Raw genomic sequence first — 17791 nt, forward strand, 5'->3', positions numbered from 1 at the left:
TGAGCTACATTATGCCTCTGAGCTACATTATGACTCTAATAAGATCTTTTCAATAGAACATATCCAATTTATCACTTAAAGTTTCTCTCTACTGATACTCCAAAATAAAGTGCCTGAAAGCATATGCTGATATAAATAAATACATAAGTATTTAAATAAATAAATAAGTTGGCTCCCTGCAATTCCACTCAAACGGAGCTGCTTTGTTCATTCATAACAAACATTATGGCTTTTGTGAGCCGATGTAGAGCTGGACTTTAAGAATTGGAGATTGATGCAACAGGAAAAAAAACCTTAAAGTGAAAGGGCGGCACGGTGGCGCAGCGGTAGAGTTGCTGCCTTACCGCGAATGCAGCGCCTGAGACTCGGGTTCGATCCTGACCACGGGCGCCGTCTGTACGGAGTTTGTACGTTCTCCCCGTGACCTGCGTGGGTTTTCTCCGAGATCTTCGGTTTCCTCCCACACTCCAAAGACGTACAGGCATGTAGGTTAATTGACTGGGTAAAATGTTTTTAAAAATTGTCCCTAGTGTGTGTAAGATAGTGTTAGTGTGCGGGGATCGCTGGGCAGTGCGGACTCGGTGGGCCGAAGGGCCTGTTTCCGCGATGTATCTCTAAAATCTAAAAGTCAGGAGGCATCCCTGGCGAAAATGGATAGGTGACGTTTGGGTCAGGATCCATCTTCAGGCTTAAGTTCTCTATCAGTTCTCCTCTCAGCCTCCTGCATTCCAGAGGAAACAATCCAGTCTGTCCAACCTCTCCCTGCAGCGAATGACCTTGAATCCTGTCATCACTCTGGTAATCCTTCTCTGCACCCAAAGCCTTAACCTCCTTCCTGTAATGGGGGGACCAGGACAGGATGCAATACTCCAAATGTGGCCGAACTAAAGTCCTCCGCAACTGACTTCCTGACTCTTCCACTCAATGCCACGGTGGCGCAGCGGTAGAATTGCTGCCTGACAGCGAATGCAGCGCCGGCGACCCGGGTTCGATCCCGACTACGGGTGCTGTCTGTACGGAGTTTGTACGTTCTCCCCGTGACCTGCGTGGGTTTTCTCGTGAGATCTTTGGTTTCCACCCACACTCCAAAGACCGACAGGCTTGTGGGTTAATTGGCTTGGTATGAATACAATATTGTCCCTAGTGTGTGTGTAGGGCAGTGTTAATATGCAGGGGAACGCTGGTCGGTGCGGGCTCGGTGGGCCGAAGGGCCTGTTTCTGCAGTGTACCTCTGATATGCGTTAATGCAGGTGTGCAGTGACACACATACCAGACCGAACAAGGACCGCAGATCTCAGATGGAGATGAGTGGGCCAGATGGGTTATTACAACAATTCATTAGTATCATGCTCATCGTTACTGAGAGTGGACTTTTAATTCCAAAAATTATTTTATTAATTATATTTAAATTGCCCAGCTGCCATCATGGGGTTTGAAATCTTTTCTTGCAGTCAATGATGCAGTCCTTCAGATTGCTGGTAATGTAACCAGCCGAACAAGTTTCTTTATTCATATTAGGCCTTACACAACATAAAGCACACAGTGTGTTTCAACAGTTGAACATGGACATGTCCATAACTCCCATAAGACAGCACGGTGGCACAGCGGTAGAGTTGCTGCCTCACAGCGCCAGAGACCCAGGGTCGATCCCGACTACAGGTCCTGTCTGTGCGGAGTTTGCACGTTCTCCCCGTGACCCACGTGGGTTTTCTCCGAGATCTTCAATCTCCTCCCACACTCCAAACACCACAATCGGGTTTGCAGGTTAGTTGGCTTGGTATAAATGTAAGTTGTGCCCAGGCAGTGTTAGTGTGCCAGGGATCGTAGGCCGGTGCGGACTTGGTGGGCCGAAGTGCCTGTTTCCGCGCTGTATCTCGAAACTGAACGAAACTAAACTAAAGTTTAGATTTAGATTTAGAATTTTAGATGTAGATTTAGAGATCCAGCACAGAAACAGGCCCTTCGGCCCACCGGGTCCTCGCCACCCAGCGATCCCCGCACACTAACACTATCCTACACCCCACTAGGGACAATTTTTTTTTACATTTGCCCAGCCAATTAACCTACACACCTGTACGTCTTTGGAGTGTGGGAGGAAACCGAAGATCTCGGAGAAAACCCACGCAGGTCACGGGGAGAACGTACAAACTCCGTACAGACGGCGCCCTTAGTCAGGATCGAACCTGAGTCTCCGGCGCTGCATTCGCTGTAAGGCAGCAACTCTACCGCTGCGCCAACGTGCCGCCCTAATCACAAGATCACAAGTCGTGGAACACAATTAGGCCATGGGTTCCATTGTGTCTACTCCACCATTCAATTATGGCTTCAGTCTTCAGTCTGAAGAAAGGTCTCCACACGAAACGTCACACATTCCTTCTCTCCAGAGATGCTGCCTGACCCGCTGAGTTACTCCAGCATTTTGTGATACCTTCGATTTGTACCAGCATCTGCGGTTATTTTCCTATTCAATTATGGCTGACCAATCCCCCCCCACCCCCCCCCCCTCCCTCCACATCCTCCTCCCCATAAACTTTGACACCCATACTAATGACAAATCTGTCAGTCTCTGCTTTTGAATGGCCGTGGTTCTCCTGAACGCAACAGGCAGCAACAATAGGAATGGACTCTGTTACGAGTAAGGTTCTGCTGCAGTTGTACAGGGCATTGGTGAGACCACACCTGGAGTATTGCGTACAGTTTTGGTCTCCTAATCTGAGGAAAGACATTCTTGCCACAGAGGGTGTACAGAGAAGGTTCACCAGATTGATTCCTGGGATGGCAGGACTTTCATATGAAGAAAGACTGGATAGACTCGGCTTGTACTCGCCGGAATATAGAAGATTGAGGGGGAATCTTATAGAAACTTACAAAATTCTTAAGGGGTTGGACAGGCTAGATGCAGGAAGATTGTTCCCGATGTTGGGGAAGTCCAGAACAAGGGGTCACAGTTTAAGGAAAAGGGGGAAGTCTTTTAGGACCGAGATGCGAAAGTTTTTTTTCACACAGAGAGTGGTGAATCTGTGGAATTCTCTTCCACAGAAGGTAGTTGAGGCCAGTTCATTGGCTATATTTAAGAGGGAGTTAGATGTGGCTCTTGTGGCTAAAGGGATCAGGGGGTATGGAGAGAAGGCAGGTACGGGATACTGAGTTGGATGATCAGCCATGATCATATTGAATGGCGGTGCAGGCTCGAAGGGCTGAATGGCCTACTTCTGCACCTATTTTCTATGTTTCTATGTTTCTATGTAACTGACCAGTGCCCACGTGCCACCCAGTAAAGTCTCTGAAGGTCACATTGAGGGAAAGGTGAAATGTACACGTTGGCACCAATGATAAATAATTGGCCCGGGACTCCCGGAAATTCTCCAAACACATCACATGGCTTTTTCTTATTAAATCTAATTCCAAAAAAAACACAAAAAACACTCTTGTCAGATCAATCAATAAAACTAATCATCTGTAAGTCCTGTGGGCTGCTTTCCTCTCCTCCAGCTTGGCACCGGCCACAGTCATTAGGCCCTTTCAAATTCATTATAGGAAGACAATTTACCAACAGAATTTTCATCATCTCTCTCCGACGGCATTAAGCACGCAATGACTCACCGAGCAGGGGCTTGGAAACTCGCAATGAGCATTAGAGCTCGCAATTGGCGTGGCAATAGTAGTTGGGAACACGCCAACGCAATGCCAAGCAGCAACTCTGCAACCAAATGCAACTGGAGGGGCTGAGCCTTTTTAACATGGAATGCTGAGTATTTTCCTCATGGTCATACCGTTAGCCCAAAGAGCAATATCTAACTCTCTCTTGAATACATCTAACGTGTAGTTTTAGTTTAGAGATACAGCGCGCTACAATAGACAATAGACAATAGGTGCAGGAGTAGGACATTCGGGCCTTCGAGCCAGCACCACCATTCAATGTGATCATGGCTGATCATTCTCAATAAGTACCCCGTTCCTGCCTTCTCCCCATACCCCCTGACTCCGCTATCCTTAAGAGCTCTATCTAGCTCTCTCTTGAAAGCATCCAGAGAATTGGCCTCCACTGCCTTCTGAGCCAGAGAATTCCACAGATTTACAACTCTCTGACTGAAAAAGTTTTTCCTCATCTACGTTCAAAATGGCCTACCCCTTATTCGTAAACTGTGGCCCCTGGTTCTGGACTCCCCCAACATTGGGAACACGTTTCCTGCCTCTAACGTGTCCAATCCCTTAATAATCTTATACGTTTCAATAAGATCCCCTCTCATCCTTCTAAATTCCAGTGTATAGAAGCCTAGTCGCTCCAGCCTTTCAACGTACGACAGTCCCGCCATTCCAGGAATTAACCTAGTGAACCTACGCTGCACGCCCTCAATAGCAAGAATGTCCTTCCTCAATTTTGTTTAGAGTGTGGGAGGAAACCGGAGATCTCGGAGAAAACCCAGGCGGGTCACGGGGAGAAGGTACAAACTCCGTGCAGAGAGCACCCTTGGTCGGGATCGAACCCGGGTCTCCTGCGCTGTAAACGCTGTAAGGCAGCAACTCTACCGCTGCGCCATGTGCCGCCCCAGTTGCGGTCGGATGGTTCAGTTGCCTGATAACAGCTGGGAAGAGACTGTCCCAGAATCTGCAAGTGTGCGTTTGCCTGTCCCGCTGAGTTACTCCAGCATGTTCGTGTCTACCCAAGATATGAGCTTCTGCAAGAGGCTGACTGGGATATTAAGTTCAGGGACGTCTACTTACCACGACATACGTTGCAGCATCTGTTCTCTGGCTGAAAGCGTTCATGCATTGGACAGTCGAGGGGAGAGCAGGTCTCACGGACAACGGCCATTGTTCGATTCTGTCAAGCATTAATCAAACCCATTATTAAACCAACACCTCCCCTCACCGGGCTGGGAAGAATGTTATGTGTTAAACTTCAATAAAATGCAATCTTTTTGCGATCTCACTGATAGACAGAGCTCCTTTGTAGAATACAGAACTGAGATACATAGATACATTGACAATGGATGCAGGAGGAGGCCATTCAGCCCTTCGAGCCAGCACCGCCGTTCAATGTGATCATGGCTGATCATCCACAAGCAGTACCCTGTTCCTGCTTTCTCCCAATATCCCTAGATTTCGCTAGCCCTAAGAGCTCTATCTAGCTCTCTCTTGAATGCATCCAGTGAATCGGCCTCCACTGCCTTCTGAGGCAGAGAACTACACAAGTTCACAACACTCTGGGTGAAAACGTCTTTCCTCGTCTCAGTTCTAAACGGCCTCCCCTTTATTCTTAAACTGTGGCCCCTGGTTCTGGACCCCCCCCAACATTGGGAACATGTTTCCTGCATCGAGCGTGTCCAATCCCTTAATAATTTTATTTCTTCTGCGAAAGGACTGCATCTTAAAGCTACACCAGAACCAACCATGACAGGCTCATTTCAGTGAATGACACATATTCTAAGTAACTTTGCCTTTAGTAATTTCTTGCAAAAACATTGGGGTTATTTTTCAATAACACAATATTGGCTCAAACAAAATAAGGATGGATTAAAAATCACAGCCTCATCACTCTGGGAGGAAATTTGTACTGATTGCTAAAGTGATGTAAATTGGTTTCTATTAAAGGTATTTTGAAGGCAAGGTTCTGTGTTTTCCCATTTCCACATCCAATCCAGAACCAGGGGCCACGGTTTAAGAATAAGGGGTAGGCCATTTAGAACGGAGACGAGGAAAAACCTTTGCAGTCAGAGAGTTGTGAATCTGTGGAATTCTCTGCCTCAGAAGGCAGTGGAGTCCAATTCTCTGAATGCATTCAAGAGAGAGCTAGATAGAGCTCTTAAGGATAGCGGAGTCAGGGGGTATGGGGAGAAGGCAGGAACGGGGTACTGATTGAGAATGATCAGCCATGATCACATTGAATGGCGGTGCTGGCTCGAAGGGCCGAATGGCCTACTCCTGCACCTATTATCTATTGTCTATTGTCTAATCCCTCCGCGCTCGGGGCAGGTTACAGAGGGCCAATAAATCTACAAGCCCGCACCAGAACACCCGGGGGAAACCACATGTGGTCACAGGGAGAACGAGCAAACTCCACACAGACAGCATCTGAGGTCAGGATCGAACCCGGGTCTCTGGCGCTGTGAGGAAGCGGCTCTAGAAATAAAGAAACATAGAAAAGAGGTGCAGGAGTAGGCCATTTAGCCCTTCGAGCCAGCACCGCCATTCAATGTGATCATGGCTGATCATCCAGAATCAGTACCCCGTTCCTGTTTGTTCCCCATATCCCTTGATTCCGTTAGCCCTATAAAGCTAAATCTAACTCTCTCTTGAATACATCCGGTGAATTGGCCTCCGCTGCCTTCTGTGGCCGAGAATTCCTCAGATTCACAACTCTCTGGGTGAAAACGTTTTTCCTCGACCAGCTGTGCCCTTATGAACCACTGTTCAAAGACTATTGAAATGGAACGCATGGCACCTTCGGGTGCACGTAAGGGCTCGGACAGGCTAGGTGCAGGAAACATGTTCCCAATGTTGGGGGAGCTCAGAACCACGGAGCCACAGTTTAAGAATAAGGGGGAGGCCATTTTGAACTGAGATGAGGAAAATCTTTTTCACCCAAAGAGTTGTGAATTTGTGGAATCCTCTGCCTCAGAAGGCAGTGGAGGCCAATTCTCTGAATGCATTCAAGAGAGAGCTAGATAGATCTGTTAAGGATAGCGGAGTCAGGGGGTATGGGGAGAAGGCCGGAACGGGGTACTGATTGAGAATGATCAGCCATGATCACATTGAATGGCGGTGCTGGCTCGAAGGGCCAAATGGCCTCCTCCTGCACCTATTGTCGATTGTCTATTGTTTATTGACCTCGTTGGTGACCTTTGGACTATCCTTGGTTGGACTTTGCTGGCTTTACCTTGCACTAAACATGTATCATGAGTCATGATGTGGAGGCCGATTCACTCTATGCTTTCAATAGATAGGGCTAGCGGAATCAAGGGATATGGGTAGAAGGCAGGAACGGGGTACTTATTGTGGATGATCAGCCATGATCACATTGAATGGCGCTGCTGGCTCGAAAGGCCAAATGGCCTCCTCCTGCACCTATGGTCTAGGTTTCTATGTACTCCCCACCCACTACCTCCTCTCTGACTCTTCACTCCAATTCCCAATCATCTCTGGTCACCCAGATGCTTTCTCTGATTCCCCTCCACACCTGCTCCCTAAATCTCTTAACCCAATTCCTTTTCCCAACCCGTGCCTTCTTGGGTTTAGTTTTTTAATTTTGGTTTAGTTTATTGTGACGTGCACCGAGGTTCAGTGAAAAGAATTTTTTTTGCGTGCCATCCAGTCAGCCGAAAGACTATACAAGATTACAATCGAGCCGTCCACAGTCTACAGATACAGGATAAAGGGAATGACGTTTAGTGCAAGATAAATTCCAGTAAAGTCATAAGATCATAAGATCATAAGATCATAAGTGATAGGAGCCAGAATTAGGCCATTCGGCCCATCAAGTCTACTCCGCCATTCAATCATGGCTGAACCATCTCTCCCTCCTAACTCCATTCTCCTGCCTTCTCCCCATAACCTCTGACATCCGTGCAAATCAAGAATCTATCTATCTCTGCCTTAAATATATCCACTGACTTGGCCTCCACAGCCTTCTGTGGCGAAGAATTCCTCATATTCACCACCCTCTGACTAAAGAAATTCCTCCTCATCTCCTTCCTAAGAGAACGTCCTTTAATACTGAGGCTATGACCTCTAGTCTTAGACTCTGCCACCAGTGGAAACATCCTCTCCACATCCACTCTATCCAAGCCCAATTAGAGATAGTCCGAGGAACTCCAATGAGGGAGATGGTAGCTCAGGACCCGCTCTCTAGTTGTTGATAGGATGGTTCAGGTGCCTGCTCGGAAATGCACGGACACAGGCTCTTCGGCCCTACTTGCTCACGCCAGCCATGATGCCCCATCTACACTTGACCCACCTATCCATGTCTGGCCTATATCCCTCTAAACCTATCCTCTCCTTGTGCCTGTCCAAATGATTTTTAAATGTTGCTTCAGTAACTACTTCAACTACCTTCTCTGGCAGCTCATTCCATATACACACCACCCTCGGCGTGACAAAGTTGCTCCTCAGATTCCCATTAAATCATTCCCTTCTCACCTTCAACCTATGTCTTTTGGTTCTTTCCCCCCCCCCCCCCCCCTCCCTACTCTTGGTAAAGGACTATGTGCCTTCACCATATCTCTTCCCTTCATGATTTTATACACCCCGAGAAGGTCACAACTCAGCCTCTTCCCCAACCTCTCCCGAGAGCTCAGGGCCTCGAGGGACTTGCCCCGTCCTTGTAAAAACCTTCTCCGCACTCTTTCCAGTTGAATGACATTCCCTTTCTTCCTCAAGTATTTGGTATTTTGCACTGGAACTTTGCCGCAACCTGCATCTTCGCATCTGGGGAGCCACTGGAGAGACGTCTTCAGTTAGGAACAGGGGACGTACAACAAGATCTGGGTGTCCTAGTGCATCAGTCACTGAAAGGAAGCATGCAGGTACAGCAGGCAGTGAAGAAAGCCAATGGAATGTTGGCCTTCATAACAAGAGGAGTTGAGTATAGGAGCAAAGAGGTCCTTCTACAGTTGTACAGGGCCCTAGTGAGACTGCACCTGGAGTACTGTGTGCAGTTTTGGTCTCCAAATTTGAGGAAGGATATTCTTGTTATTGAGGGCGTGCAGCGTAGGTTTACTAGGTTAATTCCCGGAATGGCGGGACTATCATATGTTGAAAGACTGGAGCGACTTGGCTTGTATACACTGGAATTTAGAAGGATGAGAGGAGATCTTATCGAAACTTATAAGATTATTAAGGGTTTGGACACGTTAGAAGCAGGAAACATGTTCCCAATGTTGGGGGAGTCCAGAACAAGGGGCCACAGTTTAAGAATAAGGGGTAAGCCATTTAGGACTGAGATGAGGAAAAACTTTTTCAGTCAGAGAGTTGTGAATCTGTGGAATTCTCTGCCTCAGAAGGCAGTGGAGGCCAATTCTCTTAATGCATTCGAGAGAGAGCTAGATAGAGCTCTTAAGGATAGCGGAGTCAGGGGGTATGGGGAGAAGGCAGGAACGGGGTACTGATTGAGAATGATCAGCCATGATCATATTGAATGGCGGTGCTGGCTCGAAGGGCCGAATGGCCTACTCCTGCACCTATTGTCTGTTGTCTATAAATACCTCCAAGATTACTGCAGAAACATCAAGCAACTGGTTACAAATGATTGCCTTTGAACCAGCCTGCATGGTAATGCTTCAGCAGCTAATGCAAATTGGGCGACAGGAAGGAAAGATAGAACTGTATCGATAAACAAATTAAACAATCCCTGAACACTAAACAGAATAATAATTAGACCAATTAATTTCCCAAAGAATTGATGAATTGGAAACTTCATCAATCCAGCAGTTCAGCAACCAAACTGTACCTTGTAGAGGCTACAAAATAGTAATAATAATAACAATAACAATAACAATAACAATAACAATAACAATAACAATAACAATAACAATAACAATAATAATAATAATAATAATAATAATAATAATAATAATAATAATAATAATAATAATAATAATAATAATAATAATAATAATAATAATAATAATAATAATAATAATAATAATAATAATAATAATAATAATAATAATAATAATAATAATAATATATTCCTTTATTCGGCCCACACCGGGGAAATTAAACTACTCAGCCAAAGTGAAGTGTTATCGGGCAACTGAACCATCCTATCACCAACTGGAGAGCCGTCCTGACCTACCATCTACCTCATTGGAGACCCTCGGACTATCTTTAATCGGACTTTACAGGACCTTATCTTGCACTAAACATTATTCCCTTTATCTTGTGTCTGTTCATAGAAGTATGAAAACACCCGCCTCCAGATTCTGTTATCAGGCAAATAAATCATCCTACCATAACTGGAGAGCGGTCCTGATACTATCTGCCTCATTGGTGACCCTCGGACTATCTTTGATCGGACATTACTGGCTTTACCTCGCACTGAACATTATTCCCTTATCATGTATCTGTACACTCTGGACGGCTCGATTGTAATCATGTATTGTCTTTCCGCTGACTGGTTTACACGCAACAAAAGCTTTTCACTGCACCTCGGCACTGGTGACAATAAGCTCAACTGAACTGTACACTATTATAATTATAATTATATTATCATACTATTATACTAATATAATTATATACAGACTTTCCGCTGACTGGTCAGCACGCAACAAAAAAGCTTTTCACTGTACCTCGCTACACGTGACAACAAATAATTGATGGAAACATCCTGATAGCAGTAAGATCCGTTTGCTAATCTTGCTCAGGTAAAGACCTGGTATACAGTCGAGGGCTTTTAGTTTAGTTTAGAGATACAGCGCGGAAACAGGCCCTTCGGCCCACCGAGACCGTGCCGACCTGCGATCCCCCCACACTAACACTATCCTACACACACTGGGGACAATTTACATTTTGTACCAAGCCAATTAACCTACAAACCTGTGTGGGAGGAAATCAAAGATCTCGGAGAAAATATCACGTGGTCACAGGGAGAACGTACAAACTCCATACAGACAAGACCCGCAGTCGGGATCGAATCGGGGTCTCTGTAAGCGCTGTGCCAGCCTGCCACGCATGGGCTATTAGATTAAACCGGCAAGATCATCGAATGAACTTTATTAATGGGACATTTCGGGAGCTGTTATCTGGTTTAAAATTTTGAATATGTAATTGCTATTGACTATGCTGTTGTGACAATGTAATGGTCGACACAGCATGACATACGATAAAGCATGACTTGAAGAGTATTGCATTGAAATCAACTACGTGTGGCAAGTCAGACTGTGACAGCGCTGTGGTAATCTAGTTCTGAAATCCAATTATGAAAGAGAAGATTCACAAAACTGGAATGCACAGGAGCAGTTTAATGAAGGGAAAAGGGACTTGCTGCGGTCAAAAACAAAACATGGGTCTGTGTTCAGGTAGACAAAATGCAAGTATTAGTGGTAGAGGAGGTTTCTCAGGAAGAGGACCGCAATTTCAGAGATGAAGGGAATATATTTCTTAGCGAGAGTGTTTTGATGCAATAAAGAAATGAAATAATCTACTTTGGTCGGATACCGAGGAAAAAACCTTTAAAAGACATTTGGACTGGGACGTGGATAGGAAAACGTTTAGAGGGATATGGGCCAAATGCAGGCAGGCAGGACATTGTAGAGGGGGCATGTTGGTCGGCAGGGGGTGGCACAGTGGCGCAGCAGTAGCGTTTCTGCCTTACAGCACTTGCAGCGCCGGAGACCCGGGTTCGATCCCGACCACGGGTGCTGTCTGTACAGAGTTTGCACATTCTCCCCGTGGGTATTAACATATATAACATATAACATATAACATATAACATATAACAACTACAGCATGGAAACAGGCCTGTCCGGCCCTACCAGTCCACGCCGACCATTCTCCCTGACCTAGTCTCATCTACCTGCACTCAGACGATAACCCTCCAATCCCCTCCTATCCATATACCTATCCAATTTACTCTTAAATAATAAAATCGAGCCAGCCTCCACCACTTCCACCGGAAGCCCATTCCATACAGCCACAACCCTCTGAGTAAAGAAGTTCCCCCTCATGTTACCCCTAAACCTTTGTCCCTCAATTCTGAAGCTATGTCCCCTTGTTGGAATCTTCCCCACTCTCAAAGGGAAAAGCCTACCCACGTCAACTCTGTCCGTCCCTCTCATAATTTTAAAAACCTCTATCAAGTCCCCCCTCAACCTTCTACGCTCCAAAGAATAAAGACCCAACCTGTTCAACCTCTCTCTGTAGCCTAAGTGCTGAAACCCAGGCAACATTCTAGTAAATCTCCTCTGTACCCTCTCCATTTTGTCGACATCCTTCCTATAATTTGGCGACCAGAACTGCACACCATACTCCAGATTCGGCCTCACCAATGCCCTGTACAATTTCAACATTACATCCCAACTTCTATACTCGATGCTCTGATTTATAAAGGCAAGCATACCAAACGCCTTCTTCACCACCCTATCCACATGAGATTCCACCTTCAGGGAACAATGCACAGTTATTCCCAGATCCCTCTGTTCCACTGCATTCCTCAATTCCCTACCATTTACCCTGTACGTCCTATTTTGATTTGTCCTACCAAAATGCAGCACCTCACACTTATCAGCATTAAACTCCATCTGCCATCTTTCAGCCCACCCTTCCAAAAGGCCCAAGTCTCTCTGTAGACTTTGAAAATCTACCTCACTATCAACTACTCCACCTATCTTAGTATCATCTGCATATTTACTAATCCAATTTGCCACACCATCATCCAGATCATTAATGTAAATGACAAACAACAGTGGACCCAACACAGATCCTTGGGGCACTCCACTAGACACTGGCCTCCAACCTGACATACAATTGTCAACCGTTACCCTCTGGTATCTCCCATTCAGCCATTGTTGAATCCATCTTGCAACCTCACTATTAATACCCAACGATTTAACCTTCTTAATCAACCTTCCATGTGGAACCTTGTCAAATGCCTTACTGAAGTCCATATAGACAACATCCACAGCCTTGCCCTTATCAATTTCCCTGGTAACCTCTTCAAAAAATTCAAGAAGATTAGTCAAACATGACCTTCCAGGCACAAATCCATGTTGACTGTTTCTAATCAGGCCTTGATTATCCAAATAATTATATATATTGTCCCTAAGTATCTTTTCCATTAATTTTCCCACCACAGACGTCAAACTAATAGGTCTATAATTGCTAGGTTTACTTTTAGAACCTTTTTTAAACAAAGGCACAACATGCGCAATGCGCCAATCTTCCGGCACCATCCCTGTTTCTAATGACGTTTGAAATATTTCCGTCATAGCCCCTGCTATTTCTGCACTAACTTCCCTCAATGTCCTAGGGAATATCCTATCAGGACCTGGAGACTTATCCACTTTTATATTCTTCAAAAGTGTCCGTACCTCCTCTTCTTTAATCATCCTAATTTCCATCACTACTCTACTTGTTTCGCTTACCTCACATAATTCAATATCCTTCTCCTCGGTAAATACCGAAGAAAAGAAATTGTTTAATATCTCCCCCATTTCTTCCGGCTCAGCACATAGCTGTCCACTCTGACTCTCTAATGGACCAATTTTATCCCTCACTATCCTTTTGCTATTGACATATCTGTAGAACCCCTTGGGGTTTACTTTTACATTACTTGCCAAAGCAGCCTCATATCTTTTTTTCGCTTTTCTAATTTCCTTTTTAAGATTCCTTTTACATTCTTTATATTCCTCAAGAACCTCATTTACTCCCTGCCGCTTATATTTATTGTATATCTCCCTCTTTTTCCGAACCAAGTGTCCAATTTCCCTGGAAAACCACGGCTCTTTCAAATTATTATTCTTTCCTTTCCACCGAACAGGGACATAAAGACTCTGTACTCTCAAAATTTCACCTTTAAATATCCTCCATTTCTCTATTATATCCTTTTCATAAAACAACAATTTCCATTTCACTCCTTTTAAATCCTTTCTCATCTCCTCAAAATTAGCCTTTCTCCAATCCAAAATCTCAACCCTTGGTCCAGATTTGACCTTCTCCATAATGATATTGAAACTAATGGCATTATGATCACTAGACCCAAAGTGCTCCTCAACACATACCTCCGTCACCTGACCCATCTCATTTCCTAACAGGAGGTCCAACACTGCCCCTTCTCTGGTAGGCACCTCTACGTATTGCTGCAAAAAACTATCCTGCACACATTTTACAAACTCCAAACCATCCAGCCCTTTAACAGAATGTGATTCCCAGTCTATATACGGAAAATTGAAATCACCCACAATCACCACTCTGTGCTTACTACTAATATCTGCTATCTCCTTACATATTTGCTCTTCCAATTCTTCGATTTCCTCCCACACTCCAAAGACGTACAGGTTTATTGGTTATTTGGCTTGGTATAAGTGTAAAATTGTCCCTAGTGTGCGTAGGATAGTGTTAATATATGCAGGGATTGGTGGTCGGTGCGGACTCGGTGGGCCGAAAGACCTGTTTCCCCGCTGTATCTCTAAACTAAAACAAAATTAAACTAAGTTTGGGCGGAAGGGTCTGCTTCCCTGTTGAAAGAGCAGGGAGATTCTGGGATCCAGGAACAGAAATGACTCAAATCCAAAGGAGAACACTAAAACATTTTAAAAAGCAAATAGGTTGATGGCTTATTATGTGTGTAGGACTGTGCGAGTGTAAGGCGTGATCGCTGGTCAGCACGGACTCGGTGGGCCGAAGGGCCTGTTTCCGCGCTGTATCTCTACAGTCTAAAGTCTAAAGAGCCAAAGACATCAGCTTCTGCGTCCACTATTCCATTTAGGTGCTATCACAAGGACAGTGGACTGACATTTTACCAGGGAAACAGTAACGGTAGCCTATTTTCTTGCAAACATAATGAGATGCCTCTCAGCCCCGATGCAGAAAATGATTTTCACTTAATTTAATGGCGGGCAGCTGTCAAATGCAAACTTCATCAATTGTACCTGGGGGGGGACTGAGTGGAAAACTGATCGCAATGAGTGCCTCTCCACAGCCATTGTTCATTGCACATTCTCAAGTTGTCTGAATTTTTTAATCAGCGTGATTTACTTTGAATTAGGTGATTGGGATTCGGAAAACACAGATCACCGAGGGATGATTAAGCTCTGGACTACATGGACTATTATTGTTATTATTGCACTATTACTGTTTGTTTGTTATGTGCACGCATGTGCACATGTGTGTATATATGAATATAGATGTGTATACACATATATACATATATATATATGTATATACACACATGTATATATATATATGTGTGTGTGTGTGTGTGTGTGTGTGTGTGTGTGTGTGTGTGTGTGTGTGTGTGTGTGTGTGTGTGTGTGTGTGTGTGTGTGCATGTGTGTGTGTGTGTATATATATATGTACTGTATATACGTTGTGTGTGCACGTACACGTTTGTGTATATGTATATGTTTATATGTGTATATATGTACAGACATGAATATATACGTGTGTGTACGTGTGTGTATGCACATATATAAATGTGTGTGTATGTATATATATGTGTGTGTATATATGCATATATATATATATATACGTGTGTGTGTGTGTGTGTCTGTATATGTGTGTGCGTGTGTATGTATATATATGTGTGTGTGTATAAATATATATGATCTGTGTATATCTGTACATGTATGTGTATATATACACACACACTGGACATTTTTTTCCCGTTTATTATATTGTTTACTGTGTTCTATGTTTCCACATTCTGTTGTGCTGCAGCAAGTGAGAACGTCATTGTTTCTATCTGACACAGATGACAATAAACCACTCTTGGCTCACGTGAAGCAATGCAATACTCACTCTGCATTCGCGGCACTTGGATTTCAAAGCTCTCTGACCTTCGGCGAGCTGCCGACCTTCGTAGAGACAGATCGCTGCGAAATCAAACACAATAGAATCTCGTTATGTACAATCGGTCAGGTTGTGTGTGTGTGTGTGTGTGGGGGGTGGGGGGGGGGGAGGGGGGGAGAACACTGCACATAATCACTTTGGCACACTGTCAGGTAATGTTAATACTGCTGCTGTTTGTTAGCGGCAATGAAAAGCAAAACCTTAATGTGAACAAGGAAATAAAATCATCTGCCAGAGAGTAATTTGTAAAGAAATAACCCTACAAGGTGCGTCTACACAGTGTGTGTTAGATTTACAGTGCTGGATATAGAAACATAGAAACCTAGAAACATGGAAAATAGGTGCGGGAGTAGGCCATTCGGCCCTTCAAGCCAGCACCACCATTCAATATGATCATGTCTGATCATCCAAAATCAGTACCCCGTTCCTGCTTTCTCCCCGTATCGCTCGATTCCTTTAGCCTGAAGAGCTAAATCTAACGCTCTCTTGAAATCATCCAGTGAATTGGCCTCCGCTGCCTTCTGTGGCCGAGAATTCCACAGATTCACAACTCTAAATGAGTATGATTAGAGGGCATTTTGTTCCATTGTGTCGGGAATGAGCTGGGGTTTCAAGTCACGGCCTTGATGAACATGCAGATCAGAACACTCCTGGATGGCTTAGCTCAGTCGTGCTGGAGTGACCGACTGCAGGTCCAGGACAAACCTTCCGAACAAAGATACTAGAGGAACAAGATGGACCACTCCGTTGAAATCGCCTGTACTGAAGTGTAAAGGAGCCATTTTAGTAGGCAAAACCCCTCTGTTCGCTCTGCCTCTCGCGGTGTAATCAGTGTTTTGGGGGAACAGTATGTGTGATGATACCCTTAAAATGCAGAATATATCTCATCCATCAATTCACAGATTTGTGTTATTTTACTTTTTATATGTTTCTGCAAGTTTCTGCCTACTAAAATGGCGCCGTGACGTACTACGGTTTTTAGGGTCGAGTGGTCTATCTTTGCTCCTCTAGTATCTTTGGTTCCGAAGGAGAGAAACACAATTATAAAATTCACCATGTCATTAAATAAGGACACGTTTCCGTACGCGTGACCTTTATGTCATCTCATGCATATCTCTGACGGAGAACACAGACTGAACACTAATCTGCAGTAAGGCAACCTGCCATCTTTTAGGAAAAGGAACAGGTGACGTTTCAGGTCGAGACCCTTGCCAAAACGTCACCCATGCCTTCTCTCCAGAGATGCTGCCTGTCCCGCTGAGTTACTCCAGCTTTTTGTGTCTAGCTTTGGGGTAAACCAGCATCTGCAGTTCCTTCCTACACTATTTTCTTTTAATCTACAGTACAAGGCAATAAATGGAAATAATCATAAGGTCATAGGTGATAGGAGAAGAATTGGGCCATTCGGCCCATCGAGTCTACTCCGCCATTCAATCATGGCTGATCTATCTCTCCCTCTGAACCCTATTCTCCCGCCCTAGTCCCAGTCAGTCACTAATAAGGTGTAAGAAGGAACTGCAGATAGACAACAGACAATAGGTGCAGGAGGAAGCCATTCGGCCCTTTGAGCCAGCACCGCCATTCAATGTGATCATGGCTGATCATTCTCAATCAGTACCCCGTTCCTGCCTTCTCCCCATACCCCCTGACTCCGCTATCCTTAAGAGCTCTATCCAGCTCTTGGTCCAGATGCTGGTTTAAACCAAACACAGACACAAAAAACTGGAATAACTCAGCGGGTCAGGCAGCATCTCTGGAGAGAAGGAATGGGTGACGTTTCGGGTCGAGACCCTTCTTCAGATTGTTTTGGGGGGATAAGGGAAATGAGAGATATAGACGATGATATGGAGAGATATCGATGATGTGGAGAGATAAGGAAGTAACGATGACGATAAAGCAAACAGGCCATTGTTAGCTGTCTTTATTTTACATCATCATTTCCCTGAAGGAGTTGTGAAGCATATGTGTAATGGTGTGTCGGGATATGGCGTCAACGTGGGTTAAAATCCTGGGGGCAGTTCCGAAGCAGTAAAGTAACGATCTCTTGCTTTGCCATCTTATTTCTGGCTGCCTTGACATCCAGGGTGACCTGGTAAGATGCAGGATAAAGGACGGAAAATCACCGTCTCGCTGATCGTGCTCACGGCGTTAAAACAGGTGCTGATGCAGGTGATTTGCTCGCTGTGAAGTCAAGGGGCCACTTGATCCAAGGTGTGGTGGAGAGAGTGTAAGAAGGAACTGCAGACGCCTGTTTAAACCGAAGATAGGCACAAAATACTGGAGT

General features: G+C 44.8%; 1 protein-coding gene across 1 annotated transcript in view; it reads right to left on the bottom strand.

Annotated features, from left to right (window-relative positions):
• LOC144602176 (protein kinase C-binding protein NELL1-like) overlaps positions 1–17791 on the bottom strand; it is a 452218-nt gene that overhangs the window by 303795 nt on the left and 130632 nt on the right. The window contains exons 10-11 of the mRNA XM_078414912.1: positions 15457–15530; positions 4726–4825 (exon numbers count right to left, since the gene is read on the bottom strand). Of these exons, the coding sequence (XP_078271038.1) occupies positions 4726–4825; positions 15457–15530 (174 nt within the window). The remainder of the gene's footprint in view (positions 1–4725; positions 4826–15456; positions 15531–17791) is intronic.

The sequence above is a fragment of the Rhinoraja longicauda genome, chromosome 18 (genome assembly GCF_053455715.1).
Source record: "Rhinoraja longicauda isolate Sanriku21f chromosome 18, sRhiLon1.1, whole genome shotgun sequence".
Taxonomy (NCBI): domain Eukaryota; kingdom Metazoa; phylum Chordata; class Chondrichthyes; order Rajiformes; family Arhynchobatidae; genus Rhinoraja; species Rhinoraja longicauda.